Raw genomic sequence first — 21,439 nt, 5'->3', positions numbered from 1 at the left:
ATCAACCATTAGTGCCTATTGCTATCGCTTCTGCTGCCCACTGACACTCTTGTGTGTTCACATACATGCCAATCATACCCGTGCCTCCCTCCCGTTTCCGTGCAAATTACGAAAGCCAAACATCACCAGTGCAACGCTCAAAGAATGTATACTTCCTATCGACTCACCACTCCCTTACTCATCTTCCTAAACAGCACAAGTTATGACCCACAAAGCCAGAACAGACATCACCCTTACGCCTCATGTTACCACCAGAAAATGAAGCTGCAACAACCAGTTATAGCAGCTGCCTACTTCGGGCACAGTATCAGAAATCTATACAGCAAATGTTCAACCTAGGCACCCATGAGTGCTGCCACCAGGAACATTGCATCAAGCCAACTGGACAACCCTGCAGACAGCAGCAGAACCAAGTTACTGGTACCGCTCAAGTTCGCCTGGGAGAGCGATGTCAGCATAGGGATACCTCCTCCAGTCTACTTAAGTTATTAGGGAGGCGGTAAATACATGGTGGGATGAGGGCACGTGTACTTTTCCACAAAGAGGATGCTAGAACGGAGACAACGGAGTGGGCATTAAAAGGTAGCTTAGTGGGGTGTGCATTAGTCTTAGGAACTTGGTGCGCGAGGTTGTCAACTTTTCTCTATTCAGCGTTCTTGGCATTATCTTGTGTCCAGTTAATGCTGAGAACGCTGAACAGAGAAAAGTTGACAACCTCACACACCAAGTTCCAATATTTCCAATACCAAGCTGTGTGCGAGTAATAAGCTGCTTGGACCTGCACTCAATTTTCTTTCCAAGACTCTCTCCCTCCCCCATGCGACTAGCGGCGAGAAACACCATCTGCTACAAAGGTTTGCTCATTTATGTACGCTATCAGGTGATGTGCACATCGAAATAGTCTAAAATCATATTTAAAAACTGCAAAACAATAATAGATGTCTCATAGTTCTGTCTAAACAAACAATAAGAGCCTATGACCAACATCTTTTCAGTTGGAAGTACAAATGTTGTCTTTGAACTGTTCCCCTGTACACAACTGAGAATTTTCTAGCTGGAAAGTCCAATTGAGAGCCAATGTTTTTGTTTTGTTTTTGTCCAAGGGACGCATACTGCTCTCTAAAACACACCCAACCAATTATTTTTTTCTTTTTCTGCACTTGGATGAATGCAGCTGTTATCACAAAAGGAAGAGAGACTCGCCGCTACCCTCAGCTAATATCCCTGAAAGAATAACACTACCACCGGCCCAAGCAACACATATTTTGGACGCAGCTGTGTGTAATGGATGCACGCATCACTGCATCATTCAAACTCGCAGGAGAAGCAGATGAAGCTTAGTGAGGGGATGAGCAGATTATTCACTGCAGGCCATGCTGCTTCCATTCCAGCTAAAGAATGATCACACATTCTCTTCAATATATCAGTACTGTTTTAAGTTGTTAGCAGGTGCTCAAACAGGAAAGCAAAACTATATCAACTACAGCAACATATCAAACTATAGCAATGTAAAAAACAGTGTGGACTTTCACATGGCAGTAAAAACGTAGATTCCGAAAAGCAGTACAATAACTAGCTAATGAGCTTGTCGTACACACAGTATGTACATAGCCCCAACATCCAAAAGTAAAAAAAAACGATACGTGACATAATTCACACCAAGCACTTATGTCCACGCTCAGTGTGCTTCCCTCGCACTGCAGTTCACGAGCAGAAAACCCATACAGCAAAGAGCGCCATTTTATCACACATTAGACATCACAAATGCTAATACATGAGTGCATTTCAGATTATAGAAACACTCCTAATCCTAGTATTCTCCTTGATCACTTTGAATATACATAATGTGCATAAAAAACTGGAGGATCCAAACAGTACATGCACGATGTCTGCCCTGTGATGAGCTTAAAGCATCTTGGGAAGGCATCCATCCAATTAGCGCTCCTCGTCATTATGGAGAAAGCAATACAGTTTGAAGAGAGGTTGCTGTCTTTGAAACAGTAACTCAAAAGTTTATTTTGAAGATGTACACTACACCAAATGGTACTGGCAGATCCAAATCTAAAGTCAGCTAAACAGAAAACGTAATTTTTTTGCCAAAAATACCATATCGGTTAAGGGACACTCCATTCTACATGAAAAAACCTGGACCAGAGCTTGGAAAGTTAGACCCATAGCGGTGACATCCTGTTTGCAACAGATGTGTGGAAACAGCTGCCCGGCAAGTTAGAAGCGTTACTTGCAGGAGGAAAAGCTTTCAGTTTAACTATAAGACATGTGAATGCAGGTTTGAATGTACACTTCCAGAATTACAAGTGTTGCGCCCCCATTGGTTGCTATCGAAACACACTACGGCTTCAAGAACAAGTGTACACGTTTGGGTGAATGTTCTTTTCATGGCGATTCAGGTGTGCCTTGCGTGTAAACACTTTTGAAAGAGCAAATGCTACACACGAATGGTTTTTCACACTTGTGAGATTGCACATGCCTCTTGAGGCTCACACTACTTTCATATGTTATGGGACATAAATGGCACTGGTAGGGCCTCTTACCAGTGTGGGTACGTATGTGCACGGTAAGATAACTGCCAGTTGTGAAGCTCTTGGTGCAGTAAGTGCACTGGTACGGCTTCTCGCCCGTATGAATGCGCAGGTGCGTCGTCAGGTGGACCTTCCGTGCAAAGGCCTGGCTGCAATGGCTGCAGCGAAAGGGGCGCTCCCCAGTGTGTGTTCTCTCGGGACACACAAAACAACGACTCTTTGCTTGAATACTCTGTTCAGGTGATGAGTCGCTCTTGCTTTGAATGGAGTCCAGACCAGTGCAGTGGGAGAAAGTGTTTCCTGGAATATGAGAGATATGCTTCAATGCACAAACGTGAGCTGGCCCATACATCAGGAAAAGTTTAGAGAGATCCGCCAGATAAAATGACTAATTTGTTCTCAATTTTTTTATTAAACTTTTTATTCCTGACCTACGGGTCTCAATCTGTCTCATGACTGAAACTTGCGAGCAAAGCGTGCAGTAAAAATTGACTTATAAAAAGCTTTGTTTTGGATCGTCAGAAATTGAGCTTTCGATATAATCTCTGCGCATCACAAATTCCACAGCTTTCTGATGGCAGAAAACTGCTGCCTTAGTATCGTCATGTACCACAAAAGTGTAGGTGCAATAGTTTTAAAGTTGTTCTTGTCAGGAATACTCTTGTATTGGGCATCTAAAAGCTGAATACTAGCTATACTGCACAGAACAGGGCACTGTGTACATGCTGACAAGAAAAGGCTTGATAAACTTTCAATTGGCTTAACACAGCACAGATGAATTTGCTAGTTTTATTAATTATAATTAATGACTGTACAGCAACTAACAAAATAAAATGCAGGCATGGAACCTACAAAAAAAAGGTACCCATCTATGCCAAGTTTGGCTGTATTTTATTCGTGAATAACAAGCTAGTTTCAATTGCCGCTCCTCCCATTAACTAAAGGTGAATGTGCTGCGACTCGGGACAGTATTTGCAGTTCAAAATTCAGCAAGTTGAGGCTAAAAAGTTCATTATACAAATAAAGGAATCTAGGTTACCATGCACACCACATTAGCATGACAGGGCATAACCAGGCTATAGCTGTGCAAAAGTCGTTCAAATTGTATTTGAGTAAATAGCAAAAAATATTCTTAACGACTCTAGACATCTGATTACCATTGACACCTCAAAAACAAAAGGTGTGTACATAAACAAATCTCAAACAGCTTTTCATATCATAAAAAAAACATACAATAATAATAATAATAATTGGTTCACAGGAATGGAAAGGCGCAGTATCTGTCACACTTGTGTCTGTGGACACCTGAACCGCGCCGTAAGGGACGGAAGGAAGGAAAGTGGGAATTAAAGTGGAAAGAGAGAAAGAGGAGTCGTAGTGGAGGGCTACAGAGTAATTTCAACCACCTGGGGATCTTTAACATGCGCTGACATCGCACAGCACATGGACGCCTCTTCGTTTCGCCTCCATCGAAACGCAGCCGCCGATGGAGGCGAAACGAAGAGAGAAGCAATCTTATAGACAGAAGATACACCACTGCAATCTTTCAAATATTATAGTGCCACATAGTGATAATGGTCAAAATAGCAGCAAATATGCTTGGCAGTTGCTGAAAATCATAATCGCCACTGCACTTCGCTGCACTCAGTTCAAGACAGCACTGATCTCTCAAGATGAAACAAATTAGAACAATCTACCATAAACACTGCGAAAATACCTGCACGCAACCACAATTTTCCTAGAACAGAGAAAAAGTAATTCTGCAGACATAGTTGGATGACTGTTGCAGGAGGACTAAATGGTGATGTCGCATACACTACAAGTAGTGAAGACTGTAGCTGTGCTACTAAGTAATGCATTAGAAATCAAATGTCTTGCTTTATACCGAGCAGAACTTATGTGCCTGATTGGTCTGATTATCAATGAAGCTATTAGAGATATAAAACTACTTTTAAAACAATATGCCTACTCGCTGCACCTTAGGAATACATAAAAATGCACCTTAAAAAACACAATGGGAGTAAAGCACTCAATGCAAGCAGAGTGATTGCAAATCTTATGTAAATCTGCATAAGCATTAGAAAGTTATTAAAGAACATTTAAAACTCAAAACAAGACAGGCACTGATTTGTTGACTAGCCTGCATATGTGCAGTACATGTGAAAGTTAATGCTCAAACACTCAACCAGCTCAGTCGCCCAGGGAGCAGGCAAACAACAGTAGACACAATGTAAGCCACCGATCAGAATATAATAAACACTTGCACTTCATCCACGCCGTCAAAAGAAGCTTGCCAGCTCTTGAGAATAAAGTTGACAAGTTTCTCCAGGAAGGAGTGCTGTGAAGACAGCCGTCTGCTAATAATGAGCCAATTGTGACTGTGAAGAAAGCCGATGGTTTTATTAGGCTGTATATAAACCCTTGGTAAAAGAACCTAGTTTGCTGTGAATGAGGGAAGAGATGTGCTCCATTATCTCGGTCTAGTGCTCACTTGCGACAAGAACATAAGGCGAAGGAAGATGCCCTCCTTACTCACGGGCATCCTTTGATAATAGCTCTTATGAAAACCAAGTACAGCGTTCATTCTGCCTCCTCCATGCTTGTCTGACAGTTGCCGCTGGAAGGCGCTCTGTTGCCTGGCTTTGGAGCAATTTTTAAGCAACAGTGGACTTTTATTCAGTAATTGCAAACCTTTAACTGAACAATGACTCTGATATACTTCTTTAGTAAATAACAGGTTAAAAAAATTGTTAGTTACCTCAGCATCAGGGATGCTTTGAAAACTCACTGATCAGGCTGAATGGAAAAGCATTATTTATTTTATGCGTACTTTCTTTATGTGAGAATTAAAGCAACTTTTATGTGACAGGTTGAGTGCCAAATGTGCGTGGCTACATGACCTTGGTAATTCCTTCATCAAACTTGGGCAAAATTTCTTAGCATTTTTGCGCCTTGCGGAATAGTTGAGAAGACAGTGGCAGAAATATCGTAGTTGTATTTTCGAGTTGGTGCTTTTATCTCGGACCCAAACACGGCAAAAAGCCACAGAGGCTTGTTGCTTCGTTCATAGGCACGGAGAGAAACACCTAAATATATATACAAATTTTGTGTAGTACGCATGTACTAGTGTCATTGTTTTGGGGATAATGTTTTTGTACACATTCGGTGTTTCACCGTACTGCCTGAACAACCAACAAGCATACTGTGGACAGGAAAACCAATGTACTAAACTAAGGTGAATAAATTTTTTATTTGATTTGATTTGACTTATGAGTAGTCACTTATGAGCCATGCATCTTGAAAATGTCCTCAAGGCACCGTGGTAGTGATGCATACAAATGCAAAGTGAGGTTTCAATCGCTTTTCAGCAAAACCATTTGGCAGGTGGGATAGACAATGGTGCCTTTCTGCTACCTGTTATACGGGCTGTGCACGCATGCATGATGGTTGTATTGTGGTACGATGTATCGTGCTCGCTTACCACAGGTCATTTACAGCTCACTGCATCACCGAGATGACCTACTTTCTTTTCAGGATCAAATTTATGGCACTGCAAAAGCGGACACTCTACATGGACCAAAGCTAAGCAACTGAAGGCTATCAAGAACCTATAACCTATAGCTGCATGATGTCCCTCGCTGGTCTAAACAAATTGCCAGAGCATATGCTCCAATGATGTCCAATGACGACATGACTGACTTGCGCCTGAATCATGTGTGCTTGGAAGTTGGCAATAATGAATACGAACCAGCATTCTTCATGTCATGAAAAGAAGTCTGGCAGTGGGCTATTTTTAAAAGAAGCCTTCGCATTCAAATTTGTGGCTTCTGGCCGCATTTTAAAAGAACGATAGTTGGTCGACATTGACAATGCAATATCGCACTCCACAAGAGTGCACTAAGATGAGTCAGGGTTATGTTTCAAACCTGTCTTCAATACAGAAACCAACAAACTGAAAGTATAAATCCTTGTCTGTTAACCTAGTACCGCACGCAACACAGCATTTCGAATGTTGCATATGTTCCAGCATCAGAATGTATAAGCGAAAAATATAACAGCAAAAAATTGCAAAGATTAGCCATTCATTATATTATACCATGTTGCATTCAATCCAGGCAGCTTCACCCTGGGCACCACACTGGATGGACGGACGAACAGATGGATGAGGCTGAAACCTTTGAATCGGGCAGTAGCGGCTTAAGTGACCTAGTCATCAGTTCTCAGTTCAGTTGTTCAGTCGTGTCCGACTCTTCGTGACCCTATGGACCATGTCACGCCACGTTTTCCGGTCTCTCACTATCTTCCTAACATCACATAACTTCATCTGCAGTGCCTCGAGGATGCCATCTAACCATCGCGTTCGCTGCCCCCTAGTCATAAACATTATGTAATTATGTTTGCTTTGATTTTCGACATAAGTCAGCTAACCTCCGTTTGCTTATTTCTGCCCATTCAAAGCCTATATTTCCACTGCCCCTAAACTCCAATGCTTTGGCTAAGCCTGCCCCGTTACTTTGAAGTGCAGGATGCAGCACCTTACAGCTTTACAGAAAATTATCAAGTTTTCAGTAATTTCCTCCTCTTCACATGCACAGCATAGAGTGTCTATCTCTTGGTACTTGACTCTATGTCTTAGTCCGCAGTACTCCTGTCCCAGCCTCGAACAACGAGCTATCCCTAGAATTATCATAGATGTTTTCTTTAGCTATTTCCTCCTTGAATGTCCTGTGCATTTCCAGCGTTGATTTCGTCTGCATTTCTGTTTTCCACAGAGCCCTCTCCGTTTCTTTAACCTTCTTCTTTACCGATAATTCCTGGCTGGTCCCCCTACTGCTGTCCAAATATTTGCTTGCCAATTTTCTTGCCCGCTTGCTCCATTTTCTGTCAGCGTTCCTCACGTAGAAGTAAATGAAGACTTTCCGAGCTCACCACTTTTTCCCACATTTCTCTCAATCGCTGTTCAAATTCTATCTTACTGCTAGCTTCCTTGCCCTTAAATCATGGCCATTCCAGGTCCCCATTGTTTGATGTCTTTCCACAAGCTCCCAAACTAAGTCTACCTTTCCCGTGCTGCCTGATTTTCAACCTTCCAATCGTGCTCAGATTTCTGATCTCATACACAGGACTGCATTGGCAAAAGTCAGAGTAGTAACCATCACTCCTTTTCAAATCCTTCGTACCACTTCATACCAATTGTAATTCCACAGTGTTCTATTTTTTATGGCCACTGCATATCTGCTGCCTTTAGTCATTACATATTTTTCATGCTCCATTAGATTTCAGCCCCATTTATCCACATACCAAGGTACTTGTACTCATCCACTCCAGGGTGGCTTCCTGTATCCTATGCTCACTGTCCTCTTTATCATTAAAAGTCATAACTGCTGATCCTTTTTATCAACTTCAGACCTAATCTGTCTCCCACTGTATGGCAGATATCCACTGTAAAACTATCCTGTTGTCAGCCATTAGTACTATATCATCTGCATATATCGACCCCAGCAAAATGACTCAGGTGCAATTTCCTTGCTTGAAGAAGAAAAGGTTGAAGCCTAGTCCGCTCTTCTCTAGCTTAGTATCAATCCTTGCAGGTACAGCATGAATAACAGAGGTGACGAAGGGAAACCCTGCCTAAGCACCCTCTTTATGTTTATTAGCTATAAATATATTTTAAGTTACATTACTCCACCTTCCACACCTAATGCATCCAAGATGACCCACAAGTCTTCTTGAAGTACACTGTCATAGACTCCTGTGATATTCAAAAAAGCTAGCCACAGGCATATGTGTTCCTTTCCCACTATTTCAATACACTGTGCCAATGAGAACACATTGTCCTCTAACATCCTATGTTTCCGTAACCCATTTTGCAGCTCCTCCAACATCCCCTTGTTCTCTACCCATGCCTGAAGTCTGGCCTTTATAATTTGCATCACCACCCTGTAGATCACCACATTTACTTGTGAAAAGTGCCACCTAGTGGTGGTTGTATGACAAGCATGCAGCAGGCAGAATAAACACGGTTTTCACAAGCCCCTGTTATCAAAGGACACAAGCGAGTGAGGGGCATGCCTCATTTGCCCTTTTTTGTTTCGTCCCAAGTGAGCGGCAGCAAGTGCCAGCGATGGCAGCATCATGATAGTGGAGCGCAGTCACCTCTGCCTCCTTTGCAGCAACCAGAAGTTTTCTGACCAAGACTGTAGATTTAAGTCATCTGCAAAATACATTACATTCACACTAAGAACCAATGCAAGAGTAAACATCATTTTTCAACAGTTGGGCATTAGTTCTGCTCTGTCATGACCATGGGATAACAATGAAATGAAATTTTCCTTTCAAACACAAATGCCATCTCCGGTTGGTGTTGCATTTTACTTTTAAGAAAGCCGGAGCATATTTTATAGAGTAGATGAAATGACAAAGGTAATTATGTGAAAGTAAAATTGGGCAGCATACGAACAATATGTTTACAATAAACATACAAAAATAGTACTTGGAAGAGCTAAAATGTTACCTGATGCCATTTTGACCATAACATAGAGAAATTTGCATGTAGGTTTGAACCAGTTATTTCAGGGCAAACTGATTGATATACATCACACAGCTGTGAAAGTGTCTGCCACCACTTAACACTGGTACACTGTGGCTTAAGAGAAAGAGTAGATGCATTCACATTGGCACTGTTTACATGGTGCTGGAGATATGTCCAGCTCGTAAAGGTGCTGGAGCAAAAGCATCATATGAGCGGCTGCTTCCGGTTGTGACTTCGCACGTGACGGCTCAGGTTTGCGCTGCTTGCAAACGCAGAGGGGCATATGTTGCATTGGTATGGCTTCTCGCCTGTGTGAATGCGAAGATGCGTTGTCAGGTTGCTGATCGCTGTGAAGCTTTTGCCACAATGTGTGCACTGGTACGGCCGCTCACCGGTGTGGATGCGAATATGCTCCCCTAGGCTGCCTCTGTGGGTGAAGCGCTTGTCACAGTGGCCGCACTGGAAGGGGCGCTCTCCAGTGTGTGTCCGCAGGTGGTTCTTGAAGTTGGTGTGAATATCAGTGGTATAGCCACACTCGCTACACAGGAACCGCCGTCTTCCCAAGTGTGATCGTTCTTGAGACAGTGAGTCACTGTTGCTGCAAGTACTGGCCGAGCCTGCATAATGCAAGAAAGCCTGTGCATATTAAACCAGAAGGGACATGTTCGAAGGCATGTGTGATGGTTGGCACAACTTTCATGAAATGTTAATACATGGTGAGTGCACTTTCACTTAAGGGTTGTTACGCTGCCAGTTGAGCGAACCAGGCTTAAAAACTTCTTTGCACTAAAACAACAAATTTCAACTAAGGTGGCATGCATCTATCAGCACAAGCCACACACAGCTCATCATTAAAGAAAGTGCTTCTGAAACTGTAGCTGACTGAAACATAGCGATACTCTGAGCCATAGCACGACATTTATAATCACTTATGTTCACAAAAAAAAGTGCAAACAACAATGCGCCCAACACTGTCTATTACATTTTCATCTAGCTGCCAGGTTTACCTCATAAATAACTGGGAACCACTTACTGGGCCAAATACCTGTCAAAAATTAGCATCAATTCTATAAGCTTCAAACATGCCTAGTGGAGGGCTCCAGTAATTTCAACCGTCTGTGGTTAATGTGCTCCAACATTGCACAGTAAAGAGGGACCTTATGTTTCACACCCATTAAAACACGGCCACTGTGGCCAGGATCAAACTCAAGTCTTCAGGCTCAGCTGTTGGGCACCTTGATGATCGAGCCACCGTGGTGGAAAACTGTACATAAAACAATTTTTTTTCACTTAATGAAGGAAGGCTTCGACACTACAAGAAAACTTACGATCACAGCGAGGTTTCAGAAATGCTAATTACATTCTTTACATGCAATACCATATATGTATAGTAGTTTACTTCTAAGCCAAACTCAAAAGCAGAGCACAACAGTGCACAAAAAAACAATACAGGTAATGCCCAGAATCACAAAGAAATGAAGAAAGGATAAGAACTTTTTTTCGCATTTTAAGAATCATTAGGAATGGATGCCGGTTACAGATTTTAAGCAATCCTTGTTACTACTTTGTTTGTGCGTGTGCACAAGCATGAGCAAATACATCAATTATGATCACTCAAAACAGAATAAACATATGGCACGACGCCTCCAAATTAGCCACTGTCGATTGCATTTGCATCATAAATTAAAAACAGTACTAATCGATATCACCTATCACACCTGTTACTCTGAGTGGTGAGTGTTTTCGAGAGGATTTTAAAAAAATGCAACAAATTTCATCCCAGAAAGTGCAGCCACACCTTAGCAGTACATCTACATGCAGTGTGGAAGTTGCAAAGGAGGAAAAAGCGTCAAATGGCACAAAGTTATTGCTCTGGTTGATGTGAAGCATGATAGGTAGACCTGCGTAAAAATAGGCAACCTGGTAAGGCATTTGCAATGCATGTCGAAACAAGCATCAAAATTCTGAAACAGTCCTTATATGTAAACAGTGCAAGACAGCAAATTCCAAAAAAGCTGCAAACATGGGTCGCTGCCGAAACAAGAAAAAACAAATAACATGTATTAGCAATGAGAAATTCACAGGTTGGTTCAGAGGAGACTTGAGAATTCCTTAATAATGTCAGAAGGTGGGCTTCTAACCTGAAAGATAAAGAAAATTAAAAGTAAACCTTCGGAAAAATTTTCACTTCTCAAGCTATAAGTTTCTTTTTATTAAGGCAATTCCTGAGCAATAACTTTAAAAAAGAGACAAGGTGACGATGCTCAGTGTAATTGCAAAAGCAAAGATAAGGGAATAATTACAGTATTAGCTTAACTTTTGACACCAGCCATGGAATTGAACACGAAAAAAAGAGCAGACTTCAGTGCTTGTTCCAAGGTTTGGATATCTACACTCTGCTGGCAAGCCTCTTGAGACTAAACTCGCATTGAAACTGCCCATCTCTGTCAAGTAATTACTTAGCTCAAACACCCTCACCTAATCGATACATCAAAGTGAAAGGTAGACAGTCTCTTCAACTGAAGAAATGGCACACATTATCAAAACAAAAAAATAAATGAAACCTTATTTTCCATTCCCAAATGCCAAGCATAAAGTAGTTGCAAAAAATTTTTCACTTTAGTCAATTGAAGACTCTCTTGAAAAGAAGTTAAACTAAACACTGGACGCAGGTAATATAAACACAAGCGTGACATCAGAAGACACCGCAACGGTTTCATGTGAGCCACAACAGAATTACTGCTGAAGCTTGGCATTTAGATGTGCCACTAGACAGAAACAGCCGTCGCACTGCTTTCGTCAGGATATCAAAAATTACACTGAAACTGAAATGCCAATTTCATGCTGAACATTTTGACGAAGTCCTCTGCGTGTAACTGTCAACCCCACTCGATTTTTTATGCAAGTGCACGTCCACACATTCACCTGTATCAAAGTTTAGAACATGATGTCAGAAAACAAAAAACGAATACAACCCTGTGAGTGAATAGAATATTAAAATATTAAAGTGTATATTGGACAGTAATTCATAAACAAGCTTCAATTTTTGAGCTCATTTAGACAAACTACTCCCCTTCCTGTGAAGTCATTTATATAAGGCACAGCTCTAACATAGTGGGTTAGAGGCTTAACCTAGATTATCAAGGTGAGCTCTGCAGTACTATCTTACAGGCCATGACTTCCAAGCTGTAAACAGTTTATGCTACTTTGGGACTGCTTTGAAGCAACGTCTCTCAGCAAACTTTTTTTTCCATTGGTTTTCAAAGACAATGCCATAAATTTAAAAAAATGACTAAATATTACAAGCAGTTGTGCTGTATAGCTCTGCGCATTCACTGTGAACATTATGGGCACTCGTAACTTCCCTGGAAGCCAAATTCATGATGCAGAAAAAAAAGGCAGGATTCATCCTGGTTTTAAGCTCCCTAATTAAATGGTTCTGAAGTATGTTTAAGACATCACTAATATATTTTCAAACACCAACATACTCTTAGGCTTACTAATCCGTCATTTGTTACAGATCAGAATGCAACTTTTGTTTCATGACGGAGACCTACCAATGAAAACACACAAACTAACTCACTTTATAATTCAAGTTTTCATGAAAGCTCAGTTCCTTCATTTTTCCCGACCTCAACACTGATGCTAGTAAAGCCTTTTTCTTTTTTTTTTATTTCTGTGTCTTCATTTCCTGCATAGTGTTAGTAGTAGTTTTTGGTTTCACATCACAAGAGTAAGCTGAAAAGTTCGACCTAGGAGCAACTAATTTCAACTTTTTCTAGTTAAACCTGCCATTTTTTCACCAAGATCACACTTTTTCTGCTCTGCACATTTAGCAATATGCTGCAGTCAACATCAAACACAATATGCAATCAATTTCCAAGTTCTGAACAGCAATTTGCTATTTACATTTACATTGAATCTCCTCTGTCCGACCAGTTGCCAAAGACGAGCAATGGTTCAACAACTTTCGAATATTCTCAGTACAATGAACTTATAGTTAAGGTGCACATCCAGGTATGAATAGACATGCATAAGATGCGTTCATTCCCAGTGTCGAGTCATTGAGCGGCGAACTCCATTGTTACGGCACAAATTTGACGCCCTGCACCAAAACTACTGAAGCAAAACACATGTATAATGAGCAGTTTCACAGAAAAAAAAAATAATTTATGTGGTGCAAGCATTTTCTTGCATCTACCTCCTATTAACACAACAAAAAAATGAAGCATTTTCAAAGAACGACGTAAACTCTAGGCCGCCTCCAGGCTCTTCAAAACATATTTTCTATATTCAAAGAGTTTTTAAGGTTTTTCAAGGAAGCTGCATCAACCTTAGCAGTAGTGTCTGGACAGCCAAGAAAATGTGTCTGGAGACAGATGGAATATTGATACTAAGCACAGAGAGTTATATTTCCTTAGAACAGCATCACATCCTTGTTTGCCTAATTTCAAGAGCTGAATGGCCAAAGCTAAAATCCACATGCCCGTCTTGCAAGTATTAACAGCTGGTGCATGCTCAGTGATTCTACGCCCCACAAGAACTCATTTTTATACTGCCTTCCATAACCCTTGATACATTGGGGCACCTTGAATAGTACCACACATACTGCCACAGCCGCCTAGCCTCACAGTAGATGTGGTAGCACGTACATAGTTCTGGTGCTTTGTTCAGAAGTAACCTTTCAAAAAATTGATGCTTGCACTCCTTCAATGCCTGGGGCTGAAACCATCATAGAGCCAAAATATGTGAACTCGAACTAAACACTGTGCCCATGTCCAGGAATATGAGAATTAATTTTGCAATTAACCTCAAGGCACGGAAGAGAGTGCACTGAATCCTATACTGTCCTCGAGGAAGTTTTTGCCAACTAGTACTAATGCAATGCTTTGCACGTCAACCATACTTTGATTATTGGCCACACAACTGCAGGTGGGTTGGGTTCATTTTGAAACATGGCGGTGGCAGATGCTTGTTTTTCCTTTTCTTTCCCCCTATATTTGTCATACCAATTGTTCAAGCTTGGCTACTTATATACGAAATCGCCCTTTCTGATCTATTCAATTTGTATCTTTGACAGGCACACCATTTAGGCCTCCGTGTTCATGTCGCTGTTTCGTACATCTGCTGCGGATGGTCTCATATTACTTTCATCCTCTCTGAAACCATGGGCTCGGGTACACTAACACCCTTCACAGACACCATGGACGGAGAAATATAAATGAATGCCCTCTACTGTTTTCTTGTTGACAAATGTAAATTTGAAACGCATGCACGCTCATCTGGCCATCAACATGTGTGTGATCCCACTCAACTGTGCGCAAGAAACAGCTATGTTTCTAGTTTACTTTCATTTCTTATCCTAAGAGAACCATTTAGGCAGCCTTACAATTAAAGAAAAAAGAAATGCCAATGTTTGATGCACATTCTACAATGAAGGGCTAATCCTGTTCCTTTGACACACACTTAGCTGACCACAGTGCTTAAACCCACAATGGTTTTCCTTTGTCTCATGACCCATTTTAAAGATGCAAGACATATATGTTCCACTTAATTCAACAGCATGACTCGTTAAGCTTGAATGAACACATAATTGTCACCATGATGGTAATAGCGGCTGCAGCCTTTTAAAATGTAGACAACATGGTTAACTGTGTGGTCAAGCCAAAAGAAAAAGCTGCCCGCAATGTTCCAGGCAGTAATGTTCACGCAACCTAGATCACTACTAGACTTGAGAACAAAAGAACCCAAACCTCTGCACTTCTCCAAGACACTACCACTGCTCTAGACAGCTCTTCATTGCTTCAAGCACCACCCATCATTCAGAAATCTGTCTGAAGTCAAGTGCATTCAGCAGAGAGTCAGTGATGGCTTGAAGATGAAATGCAGTACACGCTATCACTCACTACACACTGAAGTGTTCCATCTGTCACACTGCACTATCAGCAAGTTTGATAAAGCATGCTTGCATATTTCAATCCGGAACACATCATAGCATGCCTTCACCAGCAGTTAGTTTCAATTGGTCATAACAGTTCACCGTTGCAATGGAATGCTTCCTCTCGATTAATGGGGCCAGTGTGGACTCCTTTGCCACTTCCATCCACTCTGCACTATCTTGTCGCACTTGTCTCCAAACACTTGGGCTCGACAGCTCATTAGTGTATAACAGGCTCCACTCTGTTGCAAACCATTGGCAGGCTGTATCGGCCACGAAGGGCCTTTGCATGCTTTTGTCAAAGGTGTGGTACCGCACAAAATGTGGATCCATTCATTGCTGGTACGGCTGTCGTCAGGCTCAAGGGAGGCCACTCAAAGAGACTTAGCTGCAGCCTCCCGCACCTGCTTGGACACAATGCAGCACCAGTGGACTCGCGTTTTTTGGCACCACTTCAGAAATGACCTTGTTGCGGATGAGATGCACAAGAAAGTGTCACAATAAGTGAGGCCCAGAACCACCACAAACTACCACACTGTCCATCATATCAGTTGAAAGATCACAGCACATGGTGGCACAACACACCCTCATACTGGGCTGCCTTCACTTTGGGGAGCTTTTCATGCTCAGACAAGTAGTTTTACCCATTGCTGAGGTACACACCAAGGTACTTTTTCCACAAGTCATATGTGCAGCCCCTGAAGTGCGCATGGAACACGTGATTGCCCTTCAGTACACCACCTTGAGTTATGCTCGTTAAAATGCAGTCGAAGTGAGCTCAGGGCCGTGCTACATATATCCATGAGGCTTCCGAGTTCCCCTGGTTTATTCCCCAAGGAGCACAACGTCACCAGCATAAAGTATGGCACTAGCAAGGCTTCATCGCGCAAGCTGTCCCTCCTGATGGTACTGCAGGGTGAGGCAACATTCCGATCCGTCCAGCTTCCGAGTCACAGCTACCATGTAAAACAAGGGTGAATGAGAACCCCTAATTCGCTCCTCATTGTATATCATTGGTGCCGTTGTTTAATGTCCCAAATACCGCCACACTGCTGTAATATCCAAGCAGAGTGCTCCGAGCAGAGCCACCTCAACCTTCGCCAGGCAAAGAAAGGCCTATGAGAATGCCCCACGACGGCCGACTGCATACGTACCAACAAGGTGGCAAGAAAATGTGCCTAAAATGGCCTGTAAAAATAGGAGAGGCGCATGGTCCCGTCTGCGGTTCCACGAGGATTCTTGTCTCCTCAACTCATCGCTGAAGCAGGTTTGCTTAAGACCATGGGGATGCAATCACCTCTAGCTAGTGGTCATCCGAACGATCTCCAGCTCGAGGTCTGTTGGTCGGCATCGCATGTTTCACACCCCAGCCGAGTGTCTACAACTAGCTGACCATGATCGACCATCGTGATGTGACAGGATAATGTCCTTAGTTCCGTTATCACAGCATACCTATTCCACCGGAAGTGGCACACATGTAGGCTGGTCCCACCTTTACTTGACCAATGCGTGTCTACCTGAACATCTTCGCCTCGTTTTTAGGGCGCTCTGGCCTGCCTCAATGAATCATGAAACGTAGGTTCAGGGAGTGGATATACAACTCAACTAACTATGCTGCTTTTTTTATTTTTATTTTTTTATTTTTTTTTTTTTTACAGGCTTGGTATGGACCACAGACTCGGCGGCGTCGTCTACAACTGCAGCCGCTTTCCGCTCCTATTACATTCGCCACTTCCTTATGCCGTCAGACTTTCTCTGCAACGTTGCTTCCCAGCTAGGGCACGTGCTGAGGCGGAAAACAACCTTCATCGCCTCCACCAACTGTTCATGCAGGCCTGTTCCCCCCGGGGGCGTGTCATGGCAAACAGCAAACAGTTCCCGATGAGCTGGCCTCACTTGCTGCTGTCCCTGCGGGTGTTCACGTGTCCCTTGCTTAGGAACAGTTAGATTTCGTCTTCCTTAATGGCAGCTAATGTCTTAACAACATTTTGAAACACAAACTCGTAACCATTGAGGAAGAAAATCCTCCATGCTCTTAACGTTGGCACAAACATACACAAAGCATAGTTGGATTCACAAACGGCACTTTTCAAGCAAACGCCATTTTGCTACAGAGGAAGTTGATGCACAGCGTGTTGGAGCTTTCTCAAAACACCCGAACCTTGCCTAAACTCCGCGGTCACAGACAGAAGAAAGATATAATAAAAGCTGGTACTAGATGCGACTAATTATAAGTGCCGTATTTTTAAATCTCCAATACTTTTTTTGTGCGTGATTTGTACTTAATAACCGACGGCCGCTTTCTAATTTTCTACGCGTAGTCTGCTACTAAGCTCTAAGCTCGCGGCGCGTCGTGTCGCAGGTCACCGTCTGCTAGCCTGCTGCAATACGCTGCTAATCGCGAGACTTGCCAGTCGATGCATACTCGAGTACTAGCCATAGTTTCTGATACGATTATCGGGACCGATGGGTAGCAAATTTCTAGAAAATGTCTGTGCGTGCGTGTTCTTCTACCTATCAAACATAATTGAACGGGAAAAAATTCATTGCGCCGTGGAAGCGTGAGCACGGATGCTCGCTCCGTTTATTCATCCGCTCACAGTACATCCAACATCTATCAACGTTGCTTTTAACTATATACAACTCAGCTCGCACAGAGTACTCCAACCTGAGTTAAGAGGTCGCCTCCGCTCGAACTACGTGCGGGATTAAATAGCAAGGTATGCAATAACTTAATGACTGTAACGTGAAAATGCACCAGTGAAACAGGTTTATTTGAACTCGGAAAAAATAAGCACAGAGCAGGATACCCGACAATAATGCCTAGAAGGCCCGGATATGCTGGCACAAAACGGAAAATGAAAAAAAAAAAAAAAAAAAAAAAAAAAAAAAAAAAAGCTATAAGGTTGGTTGGTTGGTTTGTGGAGTTTAACGTCCCAAAGCAACTCAGGCTATGAGAGACGCCGTAGTGGAGGACTCCGGAAATTTCGACCACCTGGGGTTCTTTAACGTGCACTGACATCGCACAGCACACGGACGCCTTGCTTTTCGCCTCCACCGAAAAGCTGCCGCCGAGGCCGGGATTCGATCCCGCGTCCTTGGGGGCAATGTGCCTAAAAATAAGGCCAATGCATCATTATAGGTTGGACATTAAATTTTATAACATGCGGGAAATTATAGAAAGTGAACATGAACCATAACAGTATTCCAAGCAAAAATAACACTTCATTACACAAGACACAGGTACATACAACACTAGTATACATTCAGAAATTCACAACACTGTTCACAAGAATGAAATCAACACTATTCACAACACTGCAAAGCAAATCCGCATGATTTCCAGACATTCAACATATTATCCTTGTAAAGCTCTTTCCGTGTCACCTTTAATGATGATTTAGATCCAAAGCCAAATTGGTCGATCAAAACAATGAGCAAAAAACAATCAGCACAACTGATAAGTCAATGAGGTGCTCCATCAAGGAGTCCAAGAGGAACAAAACAGCCTGCTGCTTGCAACACATCTGGCTGCGAAGAAAGCAAATGGCTCTAATAGGGTATGTGTACAGTAAAGTCGCCTGTATAATGAACGAATACGAGTCCAGAAGTGGATGATCTGCAGCAGGTGTCGATAAGAAGAGGGAATTTTCATCTCCAAATGAGAACGCTATGTCCAGTTTATACATTCTGCCTTCAGAAAAGGTGCAGTTCAGTTCACACCGAGTTTATGACGGTGGTTTTACGGTGGCAACAAAGCTGACCAACATACTGTCGGTAGCCTCACTGCCAAGAACACTCTGCGTCAAAAGTTAGGGGCCCAAGAAGTTTGCATCTGAGCCTCGCCGTGTGGCACGTAATGCATTCCCAGCATTGTAAATCTCATGTAGTTAAGGGTTTGGAGCGTCTCCAACAATGGGTAGGACTTTTGCTAACGCCATAAAAGCCCTACTGCACAGATTAGAAGCAGAGCTCTTTGGGAGCTTAAACATTTGAGAAAGTGTACATGGAAAGTGCATTGAAATGTGTTCAAAAATTACAAAATGCCACTTTGAAGACTAGTTTCACAAAATATGAATACAGTAAAACCTTGCTCATTCAAACTTCCCAAGATTAAGAAAGATGTTTGAATTATGCAAAGGTATGAATTACTGAAAAGCCCTGAAAAACCGGCCAACTGAAGTTTTCACACTTCATATGTTTCGTAAAAACTTGGGTGGTGCTTGGTTGCTTTTGAAAGGAAGAAATACACAGCAGCGAGTTTTTCAAAGATCCATTGAATGCTTTGCTTCCGGTACACTGCTCGCACAGGGTGATGTCGCATATGAGAATGCTCCAGCGCCCAATCTGCGAACAGTGCATGAAGAGCATTTTTCTGATGCACAAGGAATCACCCAGTATGAATCCAGCTGCGTCTAAACCAATAAGCTGCAGACAGCGGAGACTATCATGAATGTTGGTCAGGACAGTGTCTGCAGTGCAGATTATCTGAATTTTCAATTTAATGGGATTCAAACAAACAAGATTTACTGTAGAGGCCTGAAGCGACCTCTCTTCTGTATAAGACACATATTGATCACATGGATGCAAACTTGTTCAGCCATTTGCGAATACTGGAAGAAAATATTACAACCTTAAAAAACCATGAATGCATTTTGGTGAATAAGTTGTTCAGTGTTTCACTTCTTCACCTGCAAATGTCTTCAAAACAAAAGTGACACATGAAATATTCTTCATGCTAAAGGCTTTGCATTCAACTTATGTTTACACCGTCTGCAAAGGCCATGGGACACAGGTCGCATTATTGTAGCCTCTGGCTTATGTGGATGCTAAGGTGTGCTTCTAGAACATTCTTTCCTGCAAAGACCTTGCCGCAAAATGGGCACTTCAATGGCCGGTCGTTCGTGTGAGTGCGAAGATGCCTTTGCAGTTCACCATTTGATAAGAAGTCACTCTCGCAATGAGGGCACGGGTATGGCCTTCCTGTATGGCTGGCAATGTGTCTTCTCAGGCTGCACATCGCAGTGAAGCTTTTAGGGCAGAGCGAGCACTGATATGGCCGCTCGCCTGTGTGGACGCGAACATGCTGCTCTAGGCTTCTCTTCTGGGGGTAGATCTTGGGGCAATGTGGGCACTTGAAGCGGCGCTCCTTGGTGTGTAACTTCTTGTGGCTCCTGAATCTGCCATATCTGTCTGTGGCAAAGCCACATTCAAGGCACACATGCCGCTCCTTTTTAGTTTCTGATTGCTGAGACGATGCATCATTAAGGTTCCAATCTGTAACTGGGCCTGCACAATAGAAAAAAGCATACATTGCTTGAAATGGGAGCGGTACGCTTAATGGCACGGGCGACTGGCCGCACACCCACAATGAGAACCCTTTTAGTTCCAAGATTTTGTGCTTCGATTAGGCCCCTGTCACACTAGTGTGACAAAGAATCAACCTAGTGAAACTTAGGGTTAGTTAATTAATAATTAACAAATTAATCACTGACACCACTGGCTTGGTTGGCTCCTTCAAGAGACTTCGGCAGATGCGACTTCATGAGCTGCATCTGATTATAGGAATGGGCAATGACTGCATATACGAACAAACACTATATGTGGCTCATTTCTTTGCTCATAAACACAACCCCAAAATATATTAAGCATGGGAGAATATGTCTATGTGGTGACAATTACTCAAGACAGACATCTGCTGCAGATGTTTTTAAATACATTAACCCAATCTCTGTTCCGTTGTCTAAGATTTGTGTACACAACACCAAATAATGAATTGTATTTTCCAACATCACCTGTAGCATCTATTAATAGGAATGGTTATTAAAGAGCATTTTCTAGAAAATGCAACTATCTCCCAGCATAGTCACTACTGCACCTCTGCAGTTCGGATATCACAAAGATTATCAAGCATGAAATGGCAATAAAATAAATCCTTCAGTGAACGGTGCAAATCTGAGGTAAATCCTTGTCAATATGGAATACAGTAACATATAAAGGCATGTGACAAAACAGTGAGACCCTCGTGAGCATGCATGATGCTCTGCAGTAAGGAGAGAATGCAGACAACCCTGCTGTGGCACAAAATATTTCCGAGACGGCTGCAGGAAAGCCTCAAACTTCACCAAAAATGGGCTTCCAACCTGAAAACAAAGAAATTTGATATTAGTCAGGATTTCCTTCTACACACTTTTTGCTAGGCAGAGCCTACACGAAGAAAAAAACAAAAACAATCCCAGTAAAAAAAAAATCAATGTGTCCAATTGGGACGACTAGTAAGATTGAATTGGTTCTGCCAATCCCAAATGGTTTGTCCAATGGGTCCTGTCCAACCCAACTGGTTTCTTCAATCCCAATTGGGATGCCCAGTTGGTTTCTTCATTCCCAACTGGGAGTCAGGAAAACAATTGGACTTCAAACTGGTCTTCC

General features: G+C 42.4%; 1 protein-coding gene across 1 annotated transcript in view; it reads right to left on the bottom strand.

Annotated features, from left to right (window-relative positions):
* Positions 1-760: 760 nt before the first annotated feature.
* Positions 761-21,439, bottom strand: part of LOC146179164 (uncharacterized) — a 68,368-nt gene continuing 47,689 nt past the window's right edge. The window contains exons 8-11 of the mRNA XM_084580132.1: positions 19,822-20,299; positions 16,165-16,304; positions 9,381-9,689; positions 761-2,840 (exon numbers count right to left, since the gene is read on the bottom strand). Of these exons, the coding sequence (XP_084436258.1) occupies positions 2,395-2,840; positions 9,381-9,689; positions 16,165-16,304; positions 19,822-20,299 (1,373 nt within the window). The 3' untranslated portion in view covers positions 761-2,394. The remainder of the gene's footprint in view (positions 2,841-9,380; positions 9,690-16,164; positions 16,305-19,821; positions 20,300-21,439) is intronic.

Source organism: Amblyomma maculatum, chromosome 9 (genome assembly GCF_055883805.1).
Source record: "Amblyomma maculatum isolate TAMU_Amacu chromosome 9, ASM5588380v1, whole genome shotgun sequence".
NCBI lineage: Eukaryota > Metazoa > Arthropoda > Arachnida > Ixodida > Ixodidae > Amblyomma > Amblyomma maculatum.
The sequence above is the reverse complement of the archived record's forward strand: the minus strand, read 5'-3'. Positions and strand labels throughout refer to the sequence as shown.